Here is a 20,579-nt window from a genome sequence, read left to right on the forward strand (position 1 = left end):
CATCAGGAAAGCAATCCCCATCCCAGCTTTTATTGATATTTAAATTGAAAGTTTTAATCTGTACACTCAGTCCGTCCCCAAAGCACGTCATTTAATATCTGTAGACTACGTTTTTTATTACACAATGAAAATGAATACTACACATCACTTAATTGGGAAAATTTTTAATTTATCTAGTAAGTTGTTAAACGTATTAAACTATACAATGCAGCTTAATAATGTAATCAAAGTAAAATTTTTTTACTTCAAATTATTTTTCTCATATATCAGCTACATATTTAACCCCCCCCAAAAAAATTCCTGAGATTCACAAAATACATACTTCTTTAAAAAAGCTTGAGTCCTCCCACAAATTCAAAACACTACAATAGGATAATTTCTAGAGATAGAGTCAATGGATTACAGGGGGTACATGCTATAAATCTTAACACTGACTGAAAAATTTAGTCCTATGAGAAATGAGAAAATGAGTGCAAGTTTTTCATGACCGGAAGTCAGGAGTGGACAAGTATCTCCACTGTCCAAACTCGATTATCCTGAGGGCTGATCTGATAGGCCTACTATCAGCCGTCCTTCACTGCCTCACTATTCACATGGAAGCCACGATAAATCAGGGCCAGTCAAGGCTAACGACAAAAAAACAGAACCTTTTATGATTTTACAGTGTCATTATGTGTTTGGCAACTCAGAAAATTTTGTTTGGGATCTACTGTACTGCTACTCTGATAGGCCCTCATGAGGATCTCAAGAAAATAATGTATTGCCCCAAATTTGAGAGCTTCCAAAACAATTCTTACCAGGCAAGCCCCAAAACAGTAATTCCTAAAACTATAACATGCATCAACATTTTAACACACCAAGAAAGCCATTTAAAGTGCAGATTCCAGGGCTAAACCAGAGTTTCCGATTCATTATGTCAGAAGGGGGGCCCAGGATTTGTGACTCATTATGTCAGAAGTGGGGTCCAGGAATTCTTACGTTCAACAAGAAGCACAGGTGATTTTGATGATGGTGGTTTCTAGCTCACATATGGAAATGCCAAGGGGAAGACTTTTTTCCATGTACTAAAAAGGGTAATTACTAAAGTTTGGACACTTCTTGTGTATTCTTTATATTTCCTTTAAAACCATCAAAGTGAAAAAGAGATCTTATTAAAGGCATGGATTCAAGGGTTGTTCTTTTTTCATAACCAATAGTATTTCTAATTACACCACCATTTTACTTAAAATTAGAAACACAAAGATTTCATACATACTCTCATGAATCCTCAGCATAGACAAAGAACAGGATTAAGTCTACTATGAAGATAGAGGCGCAGTGGTAAAGAATCCACCTGCCAATGCAGGAGACACAAGAGACACGGGTTTGATCCCTAGGTCAGGAAGATCCCCTGGAGAAGGAAATGACAACCCGCTCCAGTATTCTTACCTAGAGAATCCCATGGACAGACGTTTCAAACATCTGATATGGGAAAGAAATCTAATCAGATAAGCCATTCAGAGGGGCAGTTAACTACATACTTATGCATAAGAGAACCCAAGACTGGTTAGGAATTTTTTACAGGGTCTCCAAGAGAAGAAAATATATGATTAAATAAATAATTACTTTGATAACAAATCCAAACAGGATAGTTTCTCATATACAACCCTTACTACAGGATGATGATACCAATGTTAATTTAGTAAAAACAATTCTAATAAGGGTCAAAATCTTGTTAGATCACCAGTTCTCCACTAATTTGGCTTGATTCAGTGGTACATTCCAACAACTGTAAGAACACAGGAAATTCTCCCTAACACTTTATCTCAGGTAAATAGTAAGAGTGAGTCTGAACTCTGATAAGAACCTAAAATACAGCTCTCCCATGCTGCCTGTTAAAATACAAATACAGAGGACTTAAGAGAAAATGGAGATAAAGTCAGGGTTCAGAACTTGTGAACACAATGGAATCTACCAAGGACATTCACTTGATTATGAGACTAGCCTTATCTATCCAGAGGTGACTGAAAAGGACCAAGGCAAAAAGTCTTTTTAGAAAACTGTTCTGATTCCATCTTAACAGAGTTACAAATGGGTGGTCATGGGTCTAGGCTAGGAAAGCTAGAATGCTCAATATAGATAATATTCACTGCCTTGATGATTATGTAAATTATTCTGCTTCAGGCAAAGGAAGATGCATAAAAGTTAAAAACTCTCTGAAGAGCTCTTACAAATAAATTGCAAAAGATGTCTCTATTTCCAATGGGTATGAATGTCAAGTGGAGTCTCAGCAGTTAAGATGACTCTGACTATTCCACACATAGCTAAACACAGCCATCTTTAATTTGGCTGAGGAATGATGTCACACAATATGAGCTGAGACAGTCCCTTACCTTCTGAGTAATTCTAGGTGCTGAGTGACCCAGCACTCTCATCTCTACCTAGTCTCTTTCTTTTCTGCTCACTGTGCTTAAGTTTCACAAGGGGCCAAATACTGCTGATGCTTTGAAATGTAGCCCTCAAGGGAGAGTTAAAACTTGAATACAAAGTAAACAATGTAATAAACAGAAATCCTATGATTCTTGGAAAATGGTATTTCTGAGAAAGCTAAAAGACTGTATAAATGTGAATTTATCTGTATTTAGGGGGTTTTCTCAAGTATGACACAGGCACTGTTAATGTCAAGTTTACTATTTTACCATCTCGAATAAACACCAGACATCTTTGGATTTGGTTAAGTTATATAAAGCTCTTTCTTTTGTACAAAGCAGAGAGGCTCCAAAGCCTGTAACAAAAGGCAGAAATGAGCTCCAAGGCCCTAAGATGAAGTCAAACACATCACTAATTTAATGGCAGTCACCCTGCAGTGTCTGTAATTAGCCCTACATGATTAAGAAGTGGCAATTTCTACTCAAAATGGCCCCCTGTAGATGACCTATTATACATTAATGTGAAAATGACTTCCTGTGTCCAACCTAAATGCTTTGATTCAAAAAGATGACCAATTTCTGCCCTTAGTACCAAGACATGCCTGATCAGTGATGGACAACCTCCCATCCACCTTTCATGGACAGACTGGTGAGCCACGGCCTGCCCTTAGCTCCACATGATCATATGAATGCTTCTCCAGACTAACTGTAATGGGGTCAAGTGAAAGCTTAGAGACTTGGGAAAACAGCATGCTCATTATTGGAGAAATGAAGAAAACTGGGGTACAAGGGTGTCTTGGGGGACAAGACACCTCTGTTTTCTGCAAAATGAATTTTACAATATCCTTTAACTCAACTACTGTTGGTCAACTGCTCCATTAAAAGATAATCAAGCAGATAATTCTCAATAATGTTTACATGAATCAATAATCAGATAAGAAAATTATCTTAATTTTTAGCTTCAGGCCTTCTTCATGTTTGAGTTCACCGACTGTAAAACATCTGTATTTGAATCAAGTGTCAGAAAGTAGCCTGACTCTAGCTGTTTTCTTGGCTGTATTTTTTTCAGAGTTGTGTAGTATAGTCTAAAAACAACTTATTTGGTAATGCTGTCTGCTTTACAGTATTCCATTAAGTTATTCAAATGCCTTATCTATCCAACAAACTTCTTGTCCTTAAAATGGATTCCTGACATTTCTAAAATTAAATACTGTCAGAGGAAAGAAGAACTTTGCATTTAACATGTAGTAAATTATGTGCTCAGATCATTTAACAGGTAATGTACTGGCAACTACTCTAGGTTCACATTTGTGGTCTCAATTTAGAACTGGGATTCAAGGAGTGTACTAGGTACATACCTCAACTGTACTAATTACAATATTTACCATATCTAATCCTCCAATTGTGCTTGTTTTTGACATGAAATAAAGTTCACCAGAACAAAAAGTAAAAAATAAAAATATAAATAAAGATGACAACTCAGAACTAGGCAAAATAAAACAGTTTCAAATTTTGAAATATACAACTGTAAATAGATGAAAGAGGAAATGGTAAATTGAATATCTGAATAGTCTGCTAAAATCAGCCTGTTTTCAAATTCAATTAAGAACATCACTGGATCATGATGGATTGATTATCATTATACTAGTCACATCAGAAAAAGTACTTCGATTTTTGTACTTCGATTTCTGTGTATCCAGCTTGGGGCCACATTCCTGAAATGAGAACCCTCCCTACGAAGACCAGCTTTAGCACTTTAAAATTACTTTAAGAGAAAGCAACCAATCTAGAAGGCAGAACAGCACACATAAGATCTTTGTCAAAGCATCTACCATCTCTCTACAGGGTACTTCCATTTGAAAGCTGAAATTAAGTCCCTCAGAAGGAAGTACTGTGAGACTCAATGTCACTTTCAGAGAGGCATGTCCTTCATTCACACTGAAGAGTCTAATTTAAGTTCAATTTTCATGAATTACCATTAAAACAAAAGTCAGTCAACTCATTTAAAAGCCATACAACCAGTTCTAATTCAGCTGCTGCTGCTGCTAAATTGCTTCAGTCGTGCCCGACTCTATGAGACCCCATAGATGGCAGCCCACAAGCCTCCCCCGTCCCTGGGATTCTCCAGGCAAGAACACTGGAGCGGGTTGCCATTTCCTTCTCCAACGCATGAAAGTGAAAAGTGAAAGTGAAGTTGCTCAGTCGTGTCCAACTCTTTAGCGACCCCATGGACTGCAGCCCACCAGGCTCCTCAGTCCATGGGATTTTCCAGGCAAGAGTACTGGAGTGGGGTGCCACTGTCTTTTCCTCTAATTCAGCAGAATATGTAAAAGAAGTACTGCTTCGAATTTTTTTTAACAGAATCTAAAGACTGTACTCTTTACATTCAAAACCTCCCCAAATGAACCTTCTTGGGAGAAGTTTTACACTTTCCAAGAATTTAAAACAAGACAAATCAACTCCATGCTTTTTCCAGATTTCTTACCTGTGTTGCCAAACTCAAGACCTGCTGCACCAGCTCCTGTGTTTCTGATGGTTTCTTGAGGAACAGCTTCACTATGGCAGTGAGCAGAGTGAGCTGCACCTAAATAAATTTAATAGATGAAGTGAAAGGCATCCATATTATTCCACACCACCAATTCCAAAGTGGTGTTTCCCCAAACATGACTGACTGACTTACTACAAGGCCTTTCTGGTTTTGATTAATAGACAAAGGTTGAAAACTCCGCCAGTATCAACAATAGCAGTCAAAGGTTTTCATCAACTGAAAACTCACTAGACTCCTACCTCCAAGTTGCATTTTTGGCATCAAAAACTGCCTGTTTGTTTATGCCTCAGATTAATCATCTATATTTCTTAAAGTATATGCTAACATGCTGATGGCAATAAAACTGGTTCCTGACCAAATTCTCTATTATTTACTTCCACCGAAAGCTACAACTTTTGGGGAACTGGAGAATCGTTTATCATACTGAGGCAAGAGCCAAGACCACAGAATTATACTAGATCACAGTCAATTAAGAGTGGCTTGCTGAACCATGAAATTACTGGCTTGTATGTATTCCTTGTCAGGGCCTATTAAAATTACTATGATAGAATACATTTATGAACTTCAATTTGCAGTGAGTATGAACACCAGGGGGAAAAGGTTTAATAATTTATCTGCTTCTCTGGGCCTTTGACTCAAAAGTCTCTCAAGGTCTCTCAATTTTGGTAGAGGACAGATAGAAGGTGGGAAGGAAGATTCTTTTCAAAATGCACATGCCAGCCTTCACCCCGACAAAAACTCCAGCTGTAACCGAGCCACAACCATTATTGACAGTAATGGGCAATCATCTTTAGGTGACAGAAAATTATAATTAACTATCGCTCTAAGCCAGTAGTTGTCAAAGCATGGTTCTGGAGCAGCAGCAGCAGCAGCAGCATCACCACTCTGAACCTTGTAAAAATGAACCATCTCAGGCCTACTGAGTCAGAAACTCTAATGTGGGTTCCAGCAACCTGTAGCTTCAACAGAGATTAAATACCAGTGCTTAGGTGTTTCTACAGCTCATTAAAGTTTGAGAACCACTAGCGTAAGCTAAACAGGCTTGTTCCAACAGACGTCAGCACAACTGAAAAAGCTCACCCCTTTTGCTTTCAGGAAAAAAATGAACATATGCACACATATATACACACCACACATATACACACTATATATACACTACAGACTATATATATATACACATATATATATATAAGTTCAGACACACAAAACTGCCTAACCTTTACCTTTCCTGAAATCCTCCCCCAAACATCTATTTCATTAGGTATAGAAGAGAACTTACTTGGGTGCTTTCATCATGAAAACCCTCCAGGAAGCTCTCTAGTAACTCATCAGCATTGTCAATTCTTTCAGCATATTCTCCCACAATCCAAATCATAGCTGCTCGAGCGTCTGGCTCATCCAGTGAATCTAAGTTCTCACACAGTGTGGCAATGATACTTTCGTATCTGATGTAACAAAATGGACTATGGTTACTGAGGGCAAAACTGAGAACTGTATTTAACAATGAAGACTAAAAGCAAAACCATGGACAAGGTATCCACACTTAATCAAGAAATTTAGAAACCCAACCCCTCTTTCCTGACAGAGTGGTAAAAGCATATCCTTTTCCCAAAAATACCATTTCTAGAATTAAAAAAAATATATATAAAACACTTAATAAACCACTACCTTGTTAAAATATTTCTTCTAATTTTGAGTCCACCATTAAACTAACTTAATTGTAAGTCACTTCATTTCATATGATCTTTAAAGATTAGTCAGAAGCCTCAGCACAACCTATCTCTATGATTATAAGGTAAAATGACATTTAGGGTGCTTAGATGATCTGCTTTTTTTTTTTCAATTGGAGGGTAACTGCATTACAGTGTTGTGATTTCTGCCACACAACAACACGAATCAGTCTTAAATTATACATATATCTCCTCCCCCTTGAATCTGCTTATTTCACTCTTTCAGATTCTTTAATTGCTTGCCTTCAAAAGCAAATCTGAAAAAGTGTATGTTTCACAAACTAAGACCTCAACATGAAAATTTTCTGTGAAGTGAAAATGTAGATTTTGCATATCTTAATGGAAGCAGCTACCATACTTGAGAAAAGGTCTAAAACGCTGATAATTTATCGTTACATGTTCTACAATTTTCTAAAAGTACTAGGTAACATACAAAGTGAATAGTGAAGCTGTCACCTTCCTGGATTTTACAATAGGGTGGCCATATTACTCAAACTGAGACATTTCTGAGAGTGGAAAGGGGGCACATTTATTAATTACGCTTGGTAAGAAGCATAAAATGGATTATGCCCAGACATGAGTATCCTATTTAATAGTAACTTCATCACCAAAGAACCTGATTAACTTTAAAAATATGTCAATCGACAATGCATATTCAGACAGAGCTTCAATTCTTCTAAAAGTGATAAAACAGTAAAAATGAGATTTTAATCCTCGTGCTCACAAACTTACACGTTTCTGATTTTTAATAAAGCATTTAATTATGACCAAATAATTCTTACCTAGCCAGTCTCAAAGTGCTTTATTTAAACATTTCCTAAACGAACTGAGGAAGAGGGGCAGAAGTATTTGGACATACTTGTTGGGGTATTTGCGGAAGATGTCCCTGATGACAACAATCGCCTCTTGGACCACATAATTTACTTTGGTTTGGATGAGATCAAGCAACGTGCTCACACAGCGCTCTGCAGATTGCTACAATGAAGAACATAATGAGAAGTCAGATATCTACCCAATAACACAACCTCAACAAAAAAAAATGGGGGTGGGGGGAGAGAACATCCAGGTACATCAACTAAACTAGATTAAAAGATGAGGCACTTAATTTGATCATACTGTATTAGACACAGGGTTATCTGATGGAGATGTACAGAAGTTCAAGATACACCCCAAATTTTACTCATTACAAAAGAGTCAGTTCAAGTGAACAAAATCATCTTGGATAGCCAGGATGACAGAAAAGAGAAGATAGCGTAAGTCAAGGTATTAGCAAAGAGTAAGAATGACAGAATACACCGGAGTAGGAGGTCTTTATCTGCAGTTCATGAATGAGCAAGACAGAGGGCATCTTTAAACCTCTTGAAATGAAACTGCCAAATTTCATTTGTGCAGACAAGCACATTTCCCAGGAAGAGAGTCCACAGTTTTCATTGTATTTTCAGTTATCTGTGACTCAAAAAACTCTTAAGGAAAATCTGCCATCTTTTGGGCTATATAACTGAAAGTTTATGGACTTATAACTGTCTAAAGGGGATGAAGCAATGAGATAAACATCACTAAAATACAACCAGCCAAATCTAGACTCTGGAAAATTCTACAAGCCTATCGATCTAGTTCCTTCAATAAATGGCACCCAAATAAATAAGCAAAGACTTAACAGACATATTAACCAAATTCAACGTGTAGTTCTTTTGAGATTTTGATTTGAACAAGGCAACTGTATTTAGACATAATTATGGAAAACTGAAAGCGGATTGGATATTTAATGAGATTAAGAATTAGTGTTAGTTGTTAAGTACAGTAGGACTTTTTAGAGGACTTATTAAATATATACCCTGGTCTACAGTAAGACCATATCTGAAATATCCATTAAAATACAACAGTAACCCAATTCCTTGAAGAAGGGAGAGGAAGTAGATCAATTGGAAACAGCAATGTATTGATATTTATTAAAGACAGATGGTGGGTACATGAGAGCTCATAAATCAAGTGCATGCCTAAAAATTTCAACATTCTGAGTAATATAAGGAAAGCAAAACTGCATCCTGAGGTTATGTATACAAGGTCATATATGATGATTCTGCATTCTTCTATGTAGTTTTTCCCTTTTTGAATTACATCTTAATTCATTTTCAGCTAGTAATTCCTGTGCTATTATTACAAGAGCAAAACAGTTGGGAAATTTGAAAGAAATAAAGAGAAGAAAAGAAATTAGAAGTGGTAAACACCAAGGAATGGAAGACTAGGAAGTAGGAAATTTTAAATATGTAAGTCATGATAAATTATAGAGCACATAAGGGCTGAATTATCAAGTTAGATAGTACAAATAAACTGCTCAGCATAGGACTTGATACAAAGCAAACATTTACTAAGCCTTTAGTTTTAATATTATAATAAAGATAAAGGCTATCTCCTAGGATGCATCAACATTCAAAAATATTTAAGTCTAGGATAGCAATTTTCAAGCAAATTATCATCTCACTTATATTGCTTTTGATAAAATTTTTAGAACTACCATTAAAGCAGTATGGCAGGTATTTTCCTGGTGGTCCAGTAGTTGAAGAATCTACTTTCTGATGCAGGTTCAATCCCTGGCAGGGGAACTAAGATCCCACATGCCGAAGGGCAACTAAGCCTGCGTGCCACAACTAGAGCTTTCATGCCACAACTAAGATCTAAAGTAGCCAAAAAAAAAAAAGTGGTATGGCAGGGGAACAAAAGTAAATATCCAGTCGCTGTACATAAAAAACAAGTCCAGAAACAAAGGCATTCAGATACATACAATTTGGTATATGATTTTTAAAAAAGGTAACATTCATAGCTTTAAGGAAAGGATCAAACGTTCTGGTGTTCGATCCCCATACTCTTTATCTTTAACCAAACCATTTCCATTAAAGTAGAAAATAATGGTGAATTTTTTATAACTTTGAGGTGAACCATAAATTTCTGGGTGTGCCACTGAAGATATTATTGAGAGAAAATGGAAGAACTCACAAGGAAGTGCGAACTTCCATGCATCAAGCTGAGGAAAGAAGTGAAGCAAAAGGCAAGGGAAAGAGGGAAAGATATACACAACTGAAAGCAGACTTCCAGGGCATAGGGAGGAGAGAGAAAAAGGCCTTAAATGAACAATGCAAACAGAGAAAAACAAAAGAATGGTTAAGACTAGGGATCTCTTCAAGAAAACTGGAGATTCAGGGGAACTTAAAATTATGTCCACGTCACCTCTGGGAGGGAATAGGCATAGGAGAACGCAGTGTTCTACTTTTAACTTCTATTATTTGATGGAGTAAATACATGGTTTTTGTTTCTACAGGACATAGTTAGTACCTTATCTTTACCTACACAAATCAGAAATGATTCACACGCCCTAAAGCTTGTACTCCACAACAAAAGAAGCCACTGCAAGGAGAAGCCCAAGTACTCTAAATACAGAGTGGCCACTACTCGCTGCAACTAGAGAAAGCCTACACACAGCAACAAAGACCCACTGCAGCCAAAAGTAAAGACGAGAAACACCTTAATCTTAGCGACTTCAGATCGGTTCAGTTGTCGCTCAGTCGTGTCTGACTCTTTGCGACCCCACGGACCGCAGCACGCCAGGCTTCCCTGTCCCATCACCAACTCCCGGAGCTTGCTCAAACTCATGTCCATCGAGTAGGTGATGTCATCCAACCATCTCATCCTCTGTCATCCCCTTCTCCTCTTGCCTTCAATCTTTCCCAACATCAGGGTCTTTTCCAAGGAGTCAGTTCTTCACATCAGGTGGCCAAAGTATTGGAGCTTCAACTTCAGCATCAATCCTTCCAATGAATATTCAGGACTGATTTCCTTTAGGATGGACTGGTTGGATCTCTTTGCAGTCCAAGGGACTCTCAAGAGTCTTCTCCAATACCACAGTTCAAAAGCATCAATTCTTCGGCACTCAGTTTTCTTTATAATCCAATGCTCATATCCATACATGACCACTGGAAAAACCATACTTTTGACTAGATGGACCTTTGTTGGCAAAGTAATCTCTCTGCTTTATAATATGCTGTCTAGGTTGGTCATTGCTTTTCTTCCAAGGAGCAAGCGTATTTTAATTTCATAGCTGCAGTTATCATCTGCAGTGATTTTGGTGCCCAAAAAATAAAGTCTGCCACTGTTTCCACTGCATCCCCATCTATCTGCCATGAAGTAATGGGACCAGACCCAATGATCTTAGTTTCCTGAATGTTGAGTTTTAAGCCAACTTTTTCACTCTCCTCTTTCACTTTCAAGAGGCTCTTTAGTGCTTCGCTTTCTGCCATAAGGGTGGTATCTTAATGACTTAGTGACTTAATCTCTCACAAACAAAATCAAATAAATAAATCTCTCTCAAATAAAATTATTTTATTTGTTAAGAAAAGGAGGGCCAGTGTTTATTTCCTCCTTAAAGAAACAAATGTATACTGTAAATATATACAGCTATGATTTGTCAATCATACTTCAATAAAACTGGGAGAAGGGTGGGGTATGGAGTAAAATCTATTAAAAAGGCAATTAAAAAAGTATAGACAAAAAGCATTTAAAAAAAACAGTACTATGAGATTTCTTTTTCAGTGCTCTTTATTGACTCAACAACTTATGCTTAACCTTTAACCTAAACAACTTAATGTGACAAAATTATAGTTTTTTCACCTCAGGCTACTTAAAGCAACAGAGAGATATCTGTACCTACAGTCATGATTGAAAAAAAAAAACACTCCAACTCTTAACAATACCCAAAGTTTACAATAGGCCCTGTTCTCTTAGCTAAACACCAAACCAAAATTCTTTTTTTCTCATCTGTCATATCCTTGAAACCAGCTACACATTAAAAAACGGTCAGGTGCCCTGAGAGGAAGCTGCAGCTCAGTTTATAAGTTACAGAGAAAGTCTATTACAATTGTGTCGCTGGTTCTTGCCCTTGTCCCACAGATAAGCCAGTTAAAAACAAGCAGTCATGACCTCTCCTGCCCTAGTAACTTTGTCTGGACTAGGCAACTCTCCAACTAATAACTTTCATGATTAAAACAGTTTTAGGAAAAGTTCTCAAGCAAATCCAAGTAACTGGAGATAAGGGAACACTAGCAAAAAGGGAGGATTCTTGAAGGTTCATCTAAAGCTTCCAGAGGAAGTTCATTCCTCACACACTCTCATATTCCCGCCAGGGCATCCTGAGTCAAAGGGAGAACTAAGAGCCACCAGCAGCTCATCTCTTTCAGAAAATGATGGATAACTCTCCCGTTAGTTACAGTAAACAGTACTAACAGCCTCTAAGAACCTAGAGGCTTTACGAACACGTTCCAGTAATTCCAGGGATTGAAAAAAAAAATCTCTTTTAACTCTGGAATGAGACTTTTTAGAGAGCACTGTCGGAGAGGTTAATAAGGCAATGACATTCAGGAAGTGAAAAGCACAAAATGACTCTTCTGCCATCAGAAAAGTTCTGAAAGTTGTCTATATTACTACCATAAGAAGGCAGCTACTGCTCAGTAAGAAAAGAAAAAGACAAAAGTATGTGAAGTGTGGTGGTAAAAAAAAAAAAGATGGACCACACCAAGATCCAATAAACAGATTTTTCCATTTCTCAGATGGAACAACAGAAGCATGTATATTAAATATCTGAAGCCTCTGAACTGGCAGAACCAGGAGCAGAAACCAGGATGAATTAACTTCTTGTTATAACAACTAGTCTACTATATGACTTATCTGTGGTAACTATATGAAATGGCACTGACAAAAATAAAAATAAGCAAGGCTAATTAGGAACTTGGCTTTCAGAGACACTTTTCACTGACACAGCATCTGTTTCCTTCTGATCCTAGGAAGCACTGGTTGTACTGTACAAAATATTTTAGAACTATCCTTGTGAAATCATATGGTCCAATCTGACTCAAAGCATTACACACAGTCCAGTAATAAGAACAAATATGGAACTCTGAATCTACAATATCACCGTGAACAGAAGCCATCATTAATTTCAACAAATTTCTGAGTGAAGAAAAATAAATGGAAGACTGATGAAGCAGAGTAATATAAGTTGCAATCCTTAATATCTACTGGAAGATTTCAATCAAGCTAGAAAAAATCTGCCCTCTAAGACCACAGAGACACTCTTCCAGAGGACTTAACAAGTAACAATCAACTCCCTGTCCCAAAGCAGAAACATGCTAGTCAACAGCCCTACCTACATGCACAGAAATCCTGACAACTTTCCTGTTATCTCATTCTTAATGTCAGTGGGCAGCCGTTTGCTATATACATGGTATGTGTGTGCTAAGTCACTTCAGTCATGTCTAACTCTGTGCAACTCTGGACTGTAGCCCACCAGGCTCCTCTGTCCATGGGATTCTCAAGGCAAGAATACTGGAGTTGGCTGCCATGCCCTCCTCCAGGGGATTTTCCCAACTCAGGGATCGAACCTGCGTCTCTTACATCTCCTGCACTGGTAAGCTGTTCTTTACTACTAGCACCACCTTATAAATCTTAATTAAAAAACCGTATACAGACATGCAACCATCACTGTAAAATATTTGAGATAATTAAATTCAAACTGTAGAAACAAAACCAAAACTATACTCCCCATCCCTACAGATTTAAGGAACTATTGCAACCACAAAAAAAGAATGCTATGAAAAAGTACTGACAACAAGAAACGGCAATGAACTGAGGCTGCATGGAAAAAGTTGTGCATAAAATAAGAGAGCAGCCAGTCAGACTGGAACAAGCACTTGAAAGACAGAGGACTGGAAGACAGAAGGGCCTAGAACAAAGGAAAAGTTTTATAAATTTGATATTATGCTTGAAAAACTGGAAAAAGATAGGAATGCAATGAAGACGTAATGAAATTAAAAAAAAAAAAGGGCACTATAAACTTTTGGAAAAAAACCAAGTCTCTCTAAGAAAGAAAATACAATCACTTGTATTGTGTAGTTTCTACTTATTTATAGGCATAATACGCATAGTAAGTTTTGTAAGACTCTAGTTGATAGAACTAGAAATAAAGGTTTCCCAACTTATAAAGATAATTTAGGAACAAAAACCTCATGATTTAAGTACACGGGAGAACAGCGGAGAGAAACAGGAGTGATGGAGCATAAGAACTAATTTATCTCATAGCAGAAAAAGTTAATAGACAATGTCTACAAATGGCAAATCAATAAATAAAAGTGTAAGAATAGAGATATGGAAGTAATTAAAATAACTGTAACTATGAACAGAGTTAAAAACAATTCCCTTAGGAAAGAAAGAGATGAGGAATAGCTGTTTTTCATTAACAATTCCTTAATGTTTTAACAATGTGCTTTATTAGTCTGATAAACTGAAAAATGTTATTTTAAGCAAAGAGTAAAGAGAATCCCCAGAATCCTATACTACCAAGGAACACTCACCTCCACCTTGATGGCACACCGCCCAATGGCTCGCACAGCTTTGCGCACAAAGTCAACATCCACCTCTGTGGCATACTCTTTCAGTTCAGCCAGAACCTGTTAAAAATCCATGAAGTGAACAACCATTAAGGATTCTCCAACAACAATTTTCAGGTCTCGGTTTTTTCTGAAGATCAGGTTTTAAGATACTAGATCTTAACTTGAATCTACTTTAAGTCTGACCTGAGCAATGTTGGCTTGGGATGCCAAACGAATCATGATGTCCAATTTCTCTAGTTTCACATAGATGGGATCATTGTATTTCACAAAGAAAACTTTTATTTCCTGCTTCAAGATTTCAGGCCTGTGATGTATAGAAATACAGGTAAGGAACATGATGTATATATTGATATATCTTTCTGAGTTTGCATGAATACCCAACCTGTGCTTCTATCCTCTCCATCCACACACCCCAATCAGGGAAAAAAAACTCAGAATCTTACTCTACACCCCTCTAACCAGATCCGTTTAGCAGACTATTTTTATGCTTTTTAAGGGGCAAAGTATATACTGCCAAGAAGAATCAGTGGAAGAACAACCACCTGATCTAAACTATGGCCTGAACCATATTAAACAGACACTAGCTAGCATACTAACAGGTCCTTCAGAAAAGAAACTAAATTATACAGCAATACTAGGCATTCACTGTATTCATTCACTGCAGGAACACTCTAAAATCAATTGTCAGCCTCCTGACCCTGGGCAAGTTGCTCTACCATACAATATTTTTTTTTTCTACACATTAAAAAAGCTTAACACAGTCCTTTTAAATACTGATATCATTAAGCTTAATTCAAAATTACAAACACTTTAATCACCAATTCATTTTTTTCCCAACCTTTTCTGAACAATTAGGTTGATGTTCCTCAGGGCGACGTATTGCACCTCTGGCTCCCCAGACAGCAAAGTGACAAGTGGAGGGGCCAACTTCTTCAGCAGCATATTGTAGTAGTCAGAGTCCTTGGGTAGCAACTCTAAAAATTTCATTAGGACTTTTACTGCTGAAAGCACCACTGCTGAGTTGGCATGAGATAACCGGGGAGTTACCCGCTCACAGATGCTGAGGGCAGAAAATGAAAATTAGTATCTTAAATTACAATTTCTGTGCTCAGTCCAATCTATAAGGTAGTGCTGTCAGAGGTTCCCATGGCCCAAGTATCAAGAAATTAGAGAATCAGTTAGAAAAGTCAAAACTCCATGCGTAGGTAAATTTGGGATTCAACACTGCAGACGCCTCATTCCCAGCAAACTACAGGCAGAGCAGGGATACGAGAAGACTTTAGGAAACCAGCAATAGGGACGTTCAAACTGGAAGGAAAATAGCCAATACCCCAAACACTTGAAGCTCACACCATTTACCTTCCTGTTTTATAGTTCTTTCTGTCTCCCCATATTATGTAAGGGCTCCCTGACTCATAGCCCATTTCTCCTCAACCTATAGGAAGTCAAATTAAGCATTCTGAGAGTTATTTCACAACGAAAGATATCAACCAATTGTGGCTGAAGTTTCATCATAAGATGGAGGAGGAGATGGACTGACAGGGAAAACTACCCAAGCTGTTGTCTTCAGGATATAAGGGAATCTTGAAGAGGGTTTTTGGTTGTTAACAACAACCAAATCTTGGAGAGGGTTTTTGATTTTTTAACAACAATACCACTGCAGTATTTACCCAACCTCATCCCCTTCTCCTCCTCCCAGTCACCTATACTTATATGTTTCATAAAATATAGGATATTTATCTGTTGAGGGTTCTCCCGAAATTAACCTAATTTTGATAGCTCTTGGGCAACATTGTTGGCTAGCTAACTCAGTTAAGGATACAAGATTAAGTGAAGCTGTGTTTTTCTCCCTTCTTCCTATATCTACTCAGCAGACTTCCTGCCCTTCTTTAGGTCTTTATACAAATGCCACCTTCTCAAGGAGGCCTTCCCTAACCACCCAATATTTCTTAGATCTCTTCCCTAACTTTACTTTCCTTGTTAGCATTTATCATTATCTGACCTATTATATGTTGGATTATATACACATATATTTCTGCTCTATGCCTCAGAATAGATTTTCCCTAAGAGCTATGATTTTAGTCTGTCCAGTGCTGTATTCTCAGAGCCTAGAACAATGCCTGGCACACAGCATGGGCTCAAAAAAAAACATTTGCTAAGTGAGGAAGTGTGAGATGTCAATGACCAAGAGAAAATAAAGCTGTATGTAAAATTCTTTCCAGGAGACATTTGTACTTTCAGTGATGGAAAGAAACTATCAGGGTGAGTTTTGGTTAAATCCAGAGGGAACAATTTCCCAGACAGGTGAAGAACATTTATATTATAACAGCTCGAGCTTCAGCCAGGCAAGGAAGGTTACTTACTACCTACCATAGTTAAAATGAGCCAACAATTCTTCAGAATTACTTTGCCAGAATCACAGTGCCTACATGCACAAAATGCTCAATAAAAATTGATGTAACTCCAATTCTGTACACCAAAATGTATGTATGTGTACATGAAATTTAGTAGTCAGCATCTGCTAGCCAAAAAAACTTGCAATACTGAAGTGGTAGAGAGCTAAGCAGAACAATTCAGGTGTGCCTGTCAAATCTTCTCCAAATATGTAATTTCCATACCTAATGGAAGACATCATACATACTACAGGCTCCAATCCACTTTCTCTAGTACTAAATTACAGGTATAAGGCAACTCACTAACTAGTATCAAGCCACATACTAAGTATCTTAAAGAATGAGAATGGTCACTATAATGAAAGACACACACAAACCTTTGCCAAGTGGCTAAGAACTACTGTATGGGAGATGTGAGAAGGTGATAAAGGAGATTTTTGCAGACTGTTTTAAGTGTACTGCTCAGAAAAGAAATGACAGATACACATCTCCTCTTAGCAAGAACTATTTTTGCATGGCTTACTCTGCTACCTAAAATGTTCCTAATTACAAAGAGAAAATACCACAGGGACAGCAATATCTATCCCATAAGTCACTGTTTTCCTTATTCCTAACGTAACAGATCCTTATTCTAATACAGACACACTAGAACTTACTGAACCAGGCGAGACTCCTAGATGCTACCCAGGAAAACAGACTGACCTCTGTGCCTCCCGGTCATCTTTGGGATTGTAATTAGATAAGCAGTCCAGGATGAAAATCTGGCCCCATTCGGTGCACTCATTCAGGGCTGTCAGTAGCTTATTAATGTTCTGTGGATTCAGATCGAGTAAGTTGCTGTTGGGGTGAGATTCACTGATTTCAGATAGTGCTGCTACAGCATTAGCCACCACCTGGGAAAAGAAGCAGAAATGACCTTGATTTATCAAGAAGAGTACAATAATTTCTCTGAATCACTTCACAGATCTTAATTCATAACTGTTCCTGAACATTTTACCTTGTCATATACAAACAGATAAACTGCTTTCAAAACATTATTTTAAAAAAAAAAACATGTATTAACCATTTATGATGGCTCATACAGCTTCCTTGTGGTCGGGCAACCCAGAATTAAAACAATTCACATATTAGCAGAGAGTCACTCGTGGTTTACTATTAAAACATTAATTTCAATAGTACTCAAACCATCAATAAAACTAAGACAAATGAACAGCTATAGAAGGAGTCAAGTTTAGGGACTTCCCTGGCAGTCCAATGGTTAGAATGCCACACTTCCAATGCAAGGGGCATGGGTTTAATCCCTGTTGGGGAACTAAGATTCTGCATACCTCGTGGCCAAAACAAAAAAGCAGTGAATTTTAATTTGAAACATACATTAGGCAACAGAAAGAAGAATCTAGGCCAAATAATTTTATGGGTATATGGCAGATAGGGAGGTGATCAGTTCAGTTCAGACCCTCAGTTGTGTCCAACTCTTTGTGACCCCATGGACTGCAGCACTCCAGGCTTCCCTGTCCATCATCAACTCCCGGAGCTTACTCAAACTCATGTCCATTGAGTCGGTGATGCCATCCAACCATCTCATCCTCTGTCATCCCCTGCTCCTCCTGCCTTCAACCTTTCCCAGCATCAGGGTCTTTTCCAATGAGTCAGTTCTTTGCATCAGGTGGCCAAAGTATTGGAGTTTCAGCTTCAACATCAGTCCTTCCAATGAATATTATGGACTGATTTCCTTTAGGATTGACTGGTTTGTTCTCCTTGCACCAACAGACTTTCAAGAGTCTTCTCTGACACCACAGTTCAAAAGCATCAATTCTTTGGCACTCAGCTTTCTTTATAGTCCAACTCCCCTTAAGTGTCAGAATAAGAAAGTGTGACCTTGAAATCCTAGTTCACTGTAACATGATGTTGGGAAATCACATAAACTCTGTGAAGTTCCATTTCCTCAACTAAAAACTAGAGATAATTTAATCCACCTCAGAGATGAGCTTTAGTTTGAGGTTAAAATCAGATGACATGTAAGTGCTTTCTACAAAGCTTTAAGCAAAGTTAAGGTGGTAACGGCATGTGGGATCTTAAGTGTCCCGGCCAGGGACTGAACCCACGTCCCTTGCATTGGAAGTGAGGCGTTTAACCACTGGACCACCAGGGAAGTCCCAAGCTACTGATTTTAACATCCACATCACTTGAGTGGTCTGCAGATTATCCCGGCATTTTACCTAGAAGATTGAATTCTAGAGAATATGATTTTTTAAATCAAATAATATACTTCTGACAGTACCCATTATTATGTAAAAAATAATGATGCCACAAACAGAAATCACCTTCAGCTATAAGATAGTGATCAGGTCAAAAAACCCCAAGATGAAAAAACCAATGGTTCACTTGGTAAGTATGGTTATGGGTATAATATTTTCTTGTTATTAAGACAAACCATGAAGGATTATCTAGTTGATCTATCTATCACATGACAGCATGCATGAGGTTCTTTTCTGACAATTTTTGTTTACCAACCACACCATTAAGCAAAGCTTTCATGAAAATTAAAAAGCATGAAGAGTGAAATAATAATCTCCATCATCTCAGTGCTTTACATGCAAGGAAAAGACATATTTTCCCTGTAGAGTAAGCCTGGTATATAGGATGACAGGATAAAGGATGAAAATGTCACACTGAAAGACCAAATACCTGTTTTCCTTTCTTGCTGTCAACACATGCCCACTCTTGACCAGTTGGTCCAAAACAAATGTCCTGTCACTGACTTTCTGCCAGTTTCTTTTTCTTGTTAAAAAAATTTAAATATAAGGTCTGTTAACAGGAAACGTAAAAGAAAAGGGGAGAATTGGGGGAATTACGAAAAGCAATGGAGAGGAAAAAGAACAGAAGGATACTGAACAGGATGAACAATTTAGAATTCCTCTGCTATCATCATCCATAATTGGAAATTAAACCAAGTATAAATGCAGCTAATGAAGTGTATGGTCTGGTGGTAAAACAGGCAACTTTCACTTATCACATTAAAATAAGAAAAGAAACAGGGAAACCTAACCTGATTAAAAGATCCAGAGAAAAGATTACAGGATTATGTTTAGAAAAGTCTGTACTGGGAAAAGAGGTCATTGCCAAATGGTCACGGAGCCAATGGCTGACCAGAGGAGATGCACCCCAATAACAAAACTCTGATGCTGGGAAAAGATTGAGGGCGGGAGGAGAAGGGGATGACAGAGGATGAGATGGTTGGATGGCATCACTGACTCAATGGACATGAGTTTGGGTAAACTCCAGAAGTTGGTGATGGATAGGGAGGCCTGGCGTGCTGTGGTTCATGGGGTCACAAAGAGTTAGACACAACTGAGCAACTGAAATGAACAAAACTATACCGCTGTTCCTCTAAATCCCTTCTAGTCTATTAATACCTTTCCATTTTCATCTCCTAATCTTCACATTCAGACTGCTAGATTTTTAGAAACATACTGAGGTGGATCCATAAAGGGTTGCTTAGAGTTCTCCTGGTCAGTAAGCCATTCTTCTCTTACACTAATAAAAACTTAAAATGAGCTAGTCACACTGAATCTCAAGTAGGCAAACATTAACTTGAAGACAGTATAGCTGGATTATATAGGACAACTCACTTGTCCTTGCATCTACGCTACAAAGGAACACATCCCATAACATAAAAAAAAAAAAAAAAAAACTGTTGTTAGTTACTCCCAATTACAGTTAATTCTGTTCTTTGGGAGACTGCAACTCAACATTTCACCTCCTATCTCACCTCCATCCCTGGAGACCTAATGTAATATGTATCCTTTATAGACACTAAACACAAATATATACATACATGAAAAAGCATGCACACACATGTATGTGTATAAATAAAATCACACTCAATACTAAACAAATCTTTCTCTGCCCTAACTATACACTTCCCTTCAATCTGACAGCTCCATGTGAACCCTTGAAGTCTGCTGAATTTTTTTTAACATAAGCAACTTGTGTTTTGACTTACCTTATACTATACCTAATAGCACTGGACAAAGAAATAAAAGACAGCAATCGCTAAAATT

The 20,579-nt window shown here is 37.7% G+C and overlaps 1 protein-coding gene across 11 annotated transcripts in view; it reads right to left on the reverse strand.

Moving 5' to 3' along the window:
• The window catches only part of AP2B1 (adaptor related protein complex 2 subunit beta 1), a 112,262-nt gene that overhangs the window by 61,593 nt on the left and 30,090 nt on the right, over positions 1 to 20,579 (reverse strand). For all 11 annotated transcript variants that reach the window (XM_069602817.1, XM_069602824.1, XM_069602818.1 and 8 more), the window contains 7 exons: positions 17,218 to 17,408; positions 14,961 to 15,182; positions 14,306 to 14,426; positions 14,084 to 14,179; positions 7,546 to 7,661; positions 6,236 to 6,401; positions 4,894 to 4,992 (listed from right to left, as the gene is read on the reverse strand). In XM_069602817.1, coding sequence (XP_069458918.1) covers positions 4,894 to 4,992; positions 6,236 to 6,401; positions 7,546 to 7,661; positions 14,084 to 14,179; positions 14,306 to 14,426; positions 14,961 to 15,182; positions 17,218 to 17,408 — 1,011 coding nt within the window. The remainder of the gene's footprint in view (positions 1 to 4,893; positions 4,993 to 6,235; positions 6,402 to 7,545; positions 7,662 to 14,083; positions 14,180 to 14,305; positions 14,427 to 14,960; positions 15,183 to 17,217; positions 17,409 to 20,579) is intronic.

This window comes from Ovis canadensis, chromosome 11 (genome assembly GCF_042477335.2).
Source record: "Ovis canadensis isolate MfBH-ARS-UI-01 breed Bighorn chromosome 11, ARS-UI_OviCan_v2, whole genome shotgun sequence".
NCBI classification, from domain to species: domain Eukaryota; kingdom Metazoa; phylum Chordata; class Mammalia; order Artiodactyla; family Bovidae; genus Ovis; species Ovis canadensis.